The 10526-nt window shown below is 53.4% G+C and overlaps 2 protein-coding genes across 2 annotated transcripts; one reads left to right on the top strand and one right to left on the bottom strand.

Annotated features, from left to right (window-relative positions):
• The first annotated feature begins 80 nt into the window (after positions 1-80).
• On the top strand, positions 81-2167 carry BZA05DRAFT_41368 (transcriptional regulator). The gene is made up of 3 exons (XM_051485208.1): positions 81-149; positions 211-443; positions 505-2167. Exons 1-3 carry the CDS (start codon positions 147-149, stop codon positions 1679-1681), a joined length of 1413 nt encoding a protein of 470 aa, XP_051339798.1. The 5' UTR covers positions 81-146; the 3' UTR covers positions 1682-2167.
• Positions 1836-3446, bottom strand: BZA05DRAFT_397494 (uncharacterized protein). Its single transcript, XM_051483625.1, has 4 exons — positions 2953-3446; positions 2778-2859; positions 2198-2720; positions 1836-2135 (listed from the first exon to the last, which is right to left on the bottom strand). Exons 1-4 carry the CDS (start codon positions 3107-3109, stop codon positions 1986-1988), a joined length of 912 nt encoding a protein of 303 aa, XP_051339799.1. The 5' UTR covers positions 3110-3446; the 3' UTR covers positions 1836-1985.
• Positions 3447-10526: the final 7080 nt, after the last annotated feature.

Here is a 10526-nt window from a genome sequence, read left to right on the forward strand (position 1 = left end):
GCCGGGTAAATAAAATGATCTCAGACACACAGAACACGCACCTTCTTTGATTTCGACTTTGTTGGATCGCGCACCAGGCACCACACGTCAACCCACTTCACGTCTCAACCCCTCCACTTTCTCACACAACACCGCATATTCTCATCATGGCAGTATGGAAGCTCATTCCATCTTAAGCACACGTGCAATGTAGCTAACGGCTCTCCGTAGAACCTAGGAATCACCACCGTCGGCGAAGCCAAGGAAATCCGCGGCATGAACTTAATAGCAGCTCACTCGCACATCCGCGGTCTCGGAATCGATACCGAAACTCTCGAGGCACGTGCAACATCGCAGGGTTTGGTTGGGCAACAGAAGGCTCGGAAGGCTGCTGCTGTGATCCTGCAGATGGTTAAGGAAGGAAAGATTGCTGGTCGCGCTGTTCTACTCGCCGGCCCCCCAAGGTAAGCTTAAACCGCGTGTGTGTCCCCCCACCTGCGGGTGGTGTGTTGATGAGGTGAACAGTACAGGAAAGACTGCGATCGCAATGGCGATGGCGCAATCCCTCGGCCCGGACGTTCCCTTCACTATGCTAGCCGCCTCCGAGATCTTCTCCCTCGAAATGTCCAAGACCGAAGCCTTGACACAAGCGTTCCGACGATCCATCGGCGTGCGGATAAAAGAGGAGACCGAAGTGATTGAGGGCGAAGTGGTAGAGATCCAGATTGACCGCTCGGTCACTGGCGGCAACAAGCAGGGCAAACTCACGCTCAAGACGCAAGACATGGAGACGATGTACGACCTAGGCACGAAGATGATCGACTCATTGAGCAAGGAGAAAGTGATGGCCGGCGACATTATCAGCATCGACAAGTCCTCCGGAAAAATCACCAAGCTCGGCCGCTCATTCACCAAATCCCGTGACTACGACGCCATGGGCCCTGACACGAAATTCATCCAGTGTCCCGAAGGCGAGATCCAAACCCGCAAAGAAGTGATCCACACCGTCTCACTACACGAAATCGACGTGATCAACTCGCGCACGCAAGGATTCCTTGCGCTCTTCTCTGGCGACACGGGTGAGATCCGCTCTGAGGTCCGCGACCAGATCAACACCAAAGTCGGCGAATGGAAAGAGGAAGGAAAGGCCGAGATAGTGCCCGGTGTTCTCTTCATCGACGAAGTACACATGCTCGACATCGAATGCTTCTCCTACATCAACCGTGCGCTGGAGAGCGAACTCGCACCCATCGTGATCATGGCCAGCAACCGCGGCAACACCGTCATCCGTGGAACGAACTACCGGAGTCCTCACGGCCTGCCGCTCGATTTCCTTGACCGCGTACTCATCATGCCGACGTTCCCGTATAGCCCCGATGAGATCCGGGAGATCCTTGGTATTCGCGCCCAGGAGGAGGAGGTCACGCTGTCTCCCGACGCGTTGGCGCTCTTGACAAAAATCGGACAGGAGACGTCGCTTCGGTACGCCAGCCACATCATCACGACAGCCTCGCTCGTCGCCACAAAGCGCAAGAGCCAGGTCGTCGATGTGGCCGATGTGCAACGAAGCTACCAGCTATTCTTCGATTCCAACCGGAGCGTCAAGTTCCTGCAGGATTACGAGAAGCGGTTCATCGGCGAGGAGGGGAAGGTCAGCCTCCACCCGGCTACGGCCGGTGGTGATTCTATGGATATTTCATAAGCGTGTTTTTGTATCTTCTTTTGCTATATCTCGTTTACGTTCTGGGATGGCGCCTGTTTTTCTGTCTTTCGTCTTGTGTTCTCTCACCGCAGACTTTTGAGTGGTAGAGAAAAGCTGAGAATTTGTACTTTATAATGAAAATGACAGTACCAATCACTCGTGCTCTCACTTTTCAAACTCTCAGAAAACAGTCCATGTACTCCAGCTAAATAATGTGATCTACCGAATTACACGCTCCAGAACGTAAGGGACATAAAATTAAAGAGAAAAAATCCGTTTTTCTTTTTAGATATAGAAAGCGTCTCTAGAAGCAGAAAACCTGGTGGTCGAGCTTGGAAACGGGCTTCGCCGGCTCGAAGCCGAGCGCAGTGGTAGCCTTCTTCATGGCGCTGACCATGGGTGGAGGACCGCAGATGAGGACCTTAACGTCCTTTGCGGGGCCGGGGCACCAGTCCTATTATTCCATTAGCATTAGCAAAAGGAACTCAATCAGGGGGAATGGATGCATGCGCGTACCTTGATCATATCAGCAGTAACGAAACCAACACCGCCCTTCCATCCCTCAGGGGGGTTGTTCAGGACGTAGTGAACACGGAAATTGTCATGGTTGGCCGCAAGCTCATCCAGGTCCTCCCTAAGGAGGATATCTTCCACATTGACGTTCGCAAAGATGAGGTCGACCTGAGTCTTATCGTCGGGGTTCTCGGTGATGGCGCGGACAATCTGGAGCATGGGCGTGATTCCGGTTCCTCCGGCGATCATGGTGAAGGCGCGCACCATGTTGGAGGTGTACACGAATTGTCCCTTGGGGCCGCGGCACTTGATGGTCTGTCCGATCTTCATGTTGGCGACGTATTTGGAGATGTTGCCGGTCGGGTAAGACTTGATCAGGAGGTTGAAGTGGCCACGATCCGCATCCGAGGAGGTAGGGGTGTACGAGCGAACGATTTCCTTGCCGTCGATGGTAGCGGCCAGCGAGACGTGCTGGCCGATGGGAAGGCCGAGGATCGCGTTGGGGTGAGGGAGGGTGAACTTGTAGCTACACCGCCGTCAGTAATCGGTCAATGGCAAAGGCAACACCAGGGGGGAGAAGTACATGGCGACATTGTGCGAGATCACGGTCTTGTCCGCGAGCGCGAACTCCTGGAACTGGTCAGGCTTGAGGACTTTGGAAGGCGCTGTTGGTGATCACATTAGCTCTCCGAGATCTCAGGAACGAGTAGGCCACCGAGTCGACAACGATTCGGCGTCAAGGGCGGGTGATCACTTACTTCCTCGCAGCACCTTGAAGCCACCCAACAAGACAGCGAGACCGATGGCGTACGGAACATAGTACCGGTCGATGATTGCCGCACCGAGGATGAGGAGTCCTGCGGGAATGTAGATTCCGTGTAACGGGGTGCTGAGGATGTTCTGCTTCTTCGCCATGTTTTTTTTCGTGTCGTCGTTAGGTTCCGGTGGTTGGAGTTGAGAGGAGAAGAGAGAAGGAGAATGAGAGAAAGTCGGGGGACGAATGGGATATGTAGTCTCAACGTTCTATCGCGCGGGTAGCCCGGGCGTGAATGATCTGAGCTGATGCAGGGCGAAGGGGGATGGGGACCATTGGGACGGTAGTGCAGCCAACAATTGTTATTTGGGCAAAATAATAGTGGGATTTTTTTTGATGAGGCGCTTCTCCCAGATAGGATAGGCTTCTTTCGGACGACCAAGGGTGCGGCTGAAGAATAGCACTCTTCACCCCCCGAGACGTGTTCTATGTACCCAGCTTACGACAGATAGACCGCTGAAAAGGGTCTCTAGACCGCTGAAAAAGACCTATGGGATTTAAATGGCCCGTAATTCCTGTAGACGACGAGACCACTGGCGGCGGTGGAGATCGCTGGGCCTGGAGAGCTTGCTTTAGATCTTCTAGATATCTCCGAAGCACGGATCAGAGTATGTAACACAGACGGTGCTTATGATCTACATACGCCCGAGACATCTCCGCCGAGCCTGGGAGCACGTTCCGCACTGTTTTCCGTGCTCGGCTCTTTCGGCCTTCTCCACAATCAAACACCGTCGCATCCGCACCATCGGTCCCCTCGCCATGTCGAATTCAAGAGAAACGATGAGAAGACCGCCTTTCCCTCTCTTTTTCTATTGGCTATCACCTACCTAGGCTCCTACTTGGCTAGCGGGAATAGCCTCGGGAGAGCATTTCTCATATGTGGGGAATAGTCAAGCTTCCGAGCCCGAAATTCCGGCGGAAAGAAATTCTCACCGGAACACTCCCGCCTGTGCAGGGTTTTGCATGTGGCATGCGGGAACATGCGGACCTTTGTGGTGGGGCACGGTGTATATTTGCCGAAAAAACGATGAACAAACGTATATGCATGGTTATTCCGACAGTAGGGTACCATGTATAGTAGAGTACCGCCGTTCCACCTAGACAGCACAAATTTTGAGATGACTGCACGGTCACCGTGGACGAGGAACTCGCAGCCAGCGCGCACGCAGTAGGCCCACAGCCCCAGGGCTCTCGATGTACACAGATGTATCCCGTATGGACTCCAGAGCAGCCGGCTACACTGTTGTCTGGCGTCGCGGCACTCAATGGAAGAGACGCAAGGTCAACATGGGACTCCAGCAGGAGGCGTATGATGCGTAATGGGCGGCTATTGCCCGAGCACTGGAAGCAGTGGCACGCCCTTAGCAGAGTCATCATTCAGGCACGGAAGCACATCGCCACCCTCCGCCACACCTATGGGGTGCCATTTCGGGACCACGTCATGTCGAGTCACTCTAGGACAATCCACAACGCAACGGGGTCTATTTTCACCTGGGTGATCACCCAGCGCGAGTACCGTATACCTAAAGTACCCTAACGACTAGTACCGATTAGAACCAGCGGTTTTTATTCAGCGAATGTCCGTACTGCTTCTCACGGCACTGAACCACACTTGTAATGCGCCGGTACCGGGAAAACCCTCATCGGAGCATAGACACGGTACAGCGTAGGGTCGGTCGGTACGGGACGGTCATCGCCGGTACTGTTCACGCGGTACAGCCAAAGGTACCGTTCCCTTCCACCGAGTTTGACCGCCGCCTCCCAACCGATTTTGACCGCCGCCAGCCAGCGGTCAATTCTCCATCAAATTTATCATTCATATGCATCTACTTCATGGTAGATTACTTCAAGACTATGATATGAGCATTATGGATAGTATATTACCGCCCAGCACTGATAGTTCATGGTGAAATAGGTGTTCTTCCGGTAGGATAAGTTGGAAACTCTCGGATAACCACAGGGGAGCAGTGCAGGCAGACCATCCTAGACTTCCTCTCTTCCACTGATGTGGGCAGACGGATCCCAGAGGCCGCTGAGGAAGATGCAGCAAGAGGTGTCCGAGTGAGAGCTCGGTGAGCGAGCAGAGAGGGAATCAGAGCTGAGGCGAGAGGAGGAGGAGGGTGCTGATGTCGAGGAGCCGGAGTCACTCCAGCTGTTCCTCCCGACACCATCTTTCTTGGCATATCCTGTGGAAGAGGCAAAGGGCAAAGCGGGGTAGTAAGGAGCGGAAGCTGCTTTGTCCTAGTACCTATCATTTCCTCGGTGCCCTCTAGGTACTTCTATCATGGGACAGGCCAGGGCGAAGGGGGTGGGGAAAGCCACATCAGGCCGCTCGATGAAAGTCGTGTTGGACAGTGGTGTGGAATCGGAGTGTGTATATATATTGCCATGATCCGTTTAGGTCGCAAGCAATTAATGATTAAACAAAAAGTGCACTGCATGGTGAGAGTGCGGGGTATTGACCGAGGACAATGAGATTATGAGCATTACCATCGCCTAAAACCATGTCCTACAGTTACTGTTAGTTCTATGGCTGGACATAATTTCTGTCCAAAACCGTCTCGTATGGCCCGACGGCTGGGGCATCAAACTTACTAGATAGCAGTATCTCGGACGAGGCCGACTGCAAAATCTAAGCGGCAGCACTGCAGAAATTTTACGGTCGAAGGTAAAATTTCCACCAAATATCGCTTCAGCTCCCTGTTGTCGGACGTTCCGGTAGCATAATGGTCGTTTAAGTTGTTCTGACTATGATTGACTGCCCGGCGACCGGCACCAGGCCCTCACAGCATCTGATGATAGATTTCCCGGCATTCGACCGCGGTGGCGGTCATGGGCTACGGGACACCGATTCTGCGCAGTCTGAGCTGGCTCCCGGTAAATAGCAGCCCATATTGAGCATGGAGCTTCCGATGGCACTGCAGAGCCGTCGCTGAAGTTTCGGAGGGGGGGCTGGTGCACGGCTTCCAACCTCCAGACCATGGGTGGTCACTCAAATGCCCCGAGTCCCTGTGGATAAGCCGTCTGGAGTGTACCAACCCTGGACGAAAGGGGGCACGATTTCCAATTGAGTGTTGTGGCAGTCGTGCTTCATTCATGGTGCGAGACAGCCAGGAGGGACTTCTGTGAATACTAAGAATCTTTGTTCAACTGCGGTATCAAAGAGGTAGGCTACCACATGCCTCCATCAAGCCCGGTGAAGGTATTGAACCGGTTCGGGTAGCGACGCAGTTCTACACTACGTGGAGGAAGCCGGTGGCATCATCAAGCCTGTACTTGCTCACGCTGCGGAAGAGAAGTTGCATATACTTTCGTGACTCCGGGGGAGTGGAGGAATGCGCTGGAGCTTCTCGTTCGTGTGCTCTTCAAAACGAGCGGCATAAGGCCGAGATGTCGTGAAAGGCTGTTCGGAATTGCCAATGTGGAATGGCTAGAGAAGTTTAAGTAACCGAGTCAACATTTAGCGGAACGTGGGGGGCCGGATCAACGGCATCGCGCAAGCCCGGCGGCTATAAACTGGAATAGTCCGAGAAGACGCATAGCGGGAGTGTGACGGCGGGCTGTGGTCCGGCAAGGCGGGGTGTTGGGTTTCTATCATGTCACTCACCGTGTCCAGGGTGTCACTTGTGGAACGGTTGGTCGGTCTTCGGGCGGGGCGAGGTGCGGCCTACCATCAGGCACGACAGTAAAGAAAGGAAGAGATTAAAATGAAATATGAGCTCCCTCACTCGGAAGACAGACCGACAAAGCCGTAATGCTTGCCAGCGATGGGGCGTAGATTGTTCCATATTGACGATCTACACGAGTGACATCAATTGACGTGATTTGTACTAGCCGAAAAATCCGTGTCGGAGCGAAATATAGCGAACAGTAGCGAGCGAAAGAATGGCTCTGGTAAGGTATTATTGAACCATCCATATGGCGGTTTACCAGCATCTATGACAGTAACCCAGCCTCATTTCGAGCTTGAAATCAGCTGTCATTTATGAGTGAGAGGCTGTGATTGGGGTTCGGACAAGTCATTGCTGACATAAGAACGCGACAAGGCAGGGGTGTACTCACACGGCCAGAGATTTTGCCCCCCCTCCCGCAAAGATAGTATCTGAGATTCGATCAGTGGCTGGGGGTGGCTCAGTCAATTAAATCTATTGTTTGACATAGGGTTGATTGCTTATTCTCAGCCACAGATCTAATCTCAAATAATGTTTTTGTAGGTAAGGGGGGCAAGATTTCTGATCATGTGAGTAGTTCTGTCGTTGCACCAAGAGTCGTGACCACCCATCGTACCAAAAATGAGCGTGTGAATAATTGTTACACCCCAACAGACGCTCACGTAGTTACAGCAAGAGCGGTTCGTTCGGAAGTGATTGAAACACAGTAATAGATAGTCATAGCATAGAGACGATTAGGGAGGAATGAGCAAATAAGATGCAGACTCTACACAGTGATCAGTGATGCGGGCGATGCACATTAAAGTTCGATACGGCTGAGACAGCCTGAGGCAGTGCATCATGGAACACCGCAAAAAGATACGCTGATGTAACGGCACAGTCGGGCAAGGCTCCAGTTAGCGTAGTCGGGCGGGGGATCGGGTTCTGGGTTCGGCAGAGGCAAGACGGGTTCAGGGGACAAGGTGAGGCAGGGCTCAGTGCAGACGGCAACTGAGAACAGAGGCAGGGACAAGGACTACGGCGCAGACGGCAGCCGAGGTGTCACAGTTCAGAAATCCTGGCCTTAAGTAGCTACTGGGATGATGGCCATCAGCCATCAAAATACCTTTTGGTCGAGTGGTATAGTACTTTCCCAGTGTACTTTATTACAGTTTGATGGCTGCAAAGGTCATGAGTTCAATTCCCACTGTGAGCAGTTACATTCCTCTGCTGCAGCGTTGTTCAGGAATTGCATGGCTTACAGTGAGTGACGGTTAATGATTCTTATCATGAACTGTCACTCATTGGGGGTTAACTACTTGAAAGCTTCCTGGAGTAAGCCCCTAAAGAGGGGATACTGTCACAGTTCACAAATCCTGGCCTTAAGTAGCTATTGAGATGATGGCCATCAGCCATCAAAATACCTTTTGGTCGAGTGGTATAGTACTTTCCCAGTGAACTTTATTACAGTAGTGTAACGGCACGGTCGGGCAAGGCTCCAGGTAGCGAAGTCGGGCTCGGAATCGGGTTCTAGGTTCGGCAGAGACAAGACAGGTTCAGAGGACAAGGTGAGGCAGGGCTCAGTGCGGACGGCAACTGAGAACAGAGACAGGGACAAGGACTACGGCGCAGACGGCAGCCGAGGCAAGGACAGAGGTAACAGTGATTGAATTAACAAGTTGTTGCGTGAAGAACTAAGTACAGAGGGGTAACGGCCCGTTTATATAGGAAACCCTCCACTTCTTCTCGCCACCTGACAATAACCGTGGGCGTGTGCCAGACCCTGAGAAATCCACCTTGCCAATACCCCGCTTCCGTGACTCATACCCTGCGCAGCCGCACTACCCCTGCTTACTGCACACAGCCCCAATTCCTCCGGCTCATTCCTGCATTGCGGCCCGCGCAGCCCCTTGCACTGCCCCCGCGCTGCCTTCCCACCCCTGTTCCGACTCTTCCTCGAACGTCCCGTCGCGAGCCGTGACAGTAGCCCCTCCTAAGGCTCGAGTTCCCACGAGAGCAAGTTGAACTGGTCCAGGCTTCGTTGGGTAACGTTGGTGGAAGTCGTCCACTGCCTGTACGTCCACAAGGTTCTCCTCAGGTTCCCACGTCGGTGCCGTGAAACCCCTCCACTTGACTAGGTACTGGAGTCTTCCCCTCAGCGTTCTGCTGTCCAGCACTTCCTCCACCTCCCATTCTTCTTGGTCGTTCACAATTACCGGTAACGGTGGCGGCAGGATCTGGCCGGGGAGGGGGTCGTCGGCCGATGCATGGAGGAGGGACACTGGGAAGGTGCGGTGCTTTTGGATGGTGTTCGGGATGTCCAGTTCGTATGCGTGGGTTCCGATGGCTCGGGTAATCCGATAGGGTCCGTGGTGTTTATTTTCCAGTTTTCGGCTTGGTCGCTCCGTCCGCCAGTTTCGGCCGTCCACCCATACCATGTCTGTGAGACTGGGACGGGTTTGTGTCGTCGGAGTCTATAGTAAAATCGAGGATAGAATAAAAGTCAGGGATTTCGATAATTCACAACGGAATAATCTTAAGGGTGTTTGTTCGATGGTTTGTTCGGTGCGATGATTGTAGTTTGTTCGGTTGCCCGCTCGGTTCGACTTATAGTCGTCCCGATCCTCAGCACGTGATTCCTCTAGAGTGCGGCCTAACGTGGCTCCGTTGCTTCCTTTGCATCGGAGTTCCGCGGCCTAGCCTTGAGTCGTCGTCAGCTCTCTTCGGATAGTCTTCTCGACTAGGCAGGTGGTAAACACCACGCGCCCAAGATAGATCGGAGTTTCCGAGCAATTATCTCCCTCATGCGCCGGCAGAGTTCTTCGCTCGTAGTTGTCTGCCCCCATCGGTCGATGTTCGATTCTCTCGTCATAACAGTTTTTTCCTGGATCGGAGTTCCTACTGCGGGGCCCTATGATCGGAGATCTCAAAGTCCTCTGGACTGTTATCCCGATCTCCCGCATCTCCGATCACTGTCTAGACTCTGGAATCCGTTTGCTCCCTCCTTCCTATCCTGTCCTTGATCGCTTCTAACTATCCTTTCGGCTCGCAACTCTATTCTAATCACCCGAACTATTTAATCACATCTCTTGCGACCGTCGTGACCTCCGATACCTATCGGGGTGTCACAATGTCTCCAGGCTGGAAGGCCGGTGCGTGGGTTCGGTGCCGGTCCGTGTTGTCCTGCTGCCGTGCTTGGGCGTAGCGCATCTCACTTCGGGCAACGTCGTGGATCTGTTGGAGTCGCTCTGCCGCTGTCTGCGCCTGTCGCTCTTCGTTCGTGTCGGTTCGGATGTCAAGCTCGAAGTCGCAACGGGGGTGGTAGCCTAGGTTAGCAAAAAACAGGGACAGGGTAGTGGTGCCGGATGCCTGGTTGTTGCCAGCGAACTCTGCTAAGAATAGGTAGTCGACCCAGTCGTCCTGCAGGTAGCTCACGTATGCCCGGAGGTGTTGTTCCATTACCGCATTCATCCTCTCTGTTTGACCGTCTGTCTGCGGGTGGAACGCCATGGAGAGCCGTGCGTCGATCTTGAGGCAAGAGCATAGATGTTTCCAAAATCGTGAGGCAAACTGGGGGCCCCGGTCCGATACGATGGTGTCGGGTAGTCCGTGGTATCTGAAGATCCGATCGCAAAATAGTTCGGCGAGTCCCTCGGAGGTGATGGTCGTGTTGCAGGGGAGCAGGTGTCGTTGCTTGGTGAGGCGGTCCACAAATACGCAAATGGCATCGAATCCTTTTGAGGGAGGGAGTCCGGTTACGAAGTCGACGGATATATGTTGCCAGGGTTTCTCGGGTACTGGGAGTGGGCGGAGCACACCGTAGGGGGCGTGTCTTGTTGCTTTGGTTCGTCTGCAAGTGTGGCAGTTC

This window comes from Tricharina praecox (genome assembly GCF_024521635.1).
Source record: "Tricharina praecox strain CBS 144465 chromosome Unknown BZA05scaffold_11, whole genome shotgun sequence".
NCBI classification, from domain to species: Eukaryota; Fungi; Ascomycota; class Pezizomycetes; order Pezizales; family Pyronemataceae; genus Tricharina; species Tricharina praecox.

What these genes read in the sequence shown, in the direction of transcription:
- BZA05DRAFT_41368 (XM_051485208.1), top strand. An exon ending in CTACTCGCCGGCCCCCCAAG is followed by an intron (nt 444 to 504) that starts GTAAGCTTAAAC and finishes TGAGGTGAACAG; the next exon opens with TACAGGAAAGACTGCGATCG.
- BZA05DRAFT_397494 (XM_051483625.1), bottom strand. Translation starts at nt 3,109, where the DNA reads ATGGCGAAGAAGCAGAACATCCTCAGCACCCCGTTACACGGAATCTAC. An exon ending in CTTCAAGGTGCTGCGAGGAA is followed by an intron (nt 2,860 to 2,952) that starts GTAAGTGATCAC and finishes GATCACCAACAG; the next exon opens with CGCCTTCCAAAGTCCTCAAG. An exon ending in ATCTCGCACAATGTCGCCAT is followed by an intron (nt 2,721 to 2,777) that starts GTACTTCTCCCC and finishes ACGGCGGTGTAG; the next exon opens with CTACAAGTTCACCCTCCCTC.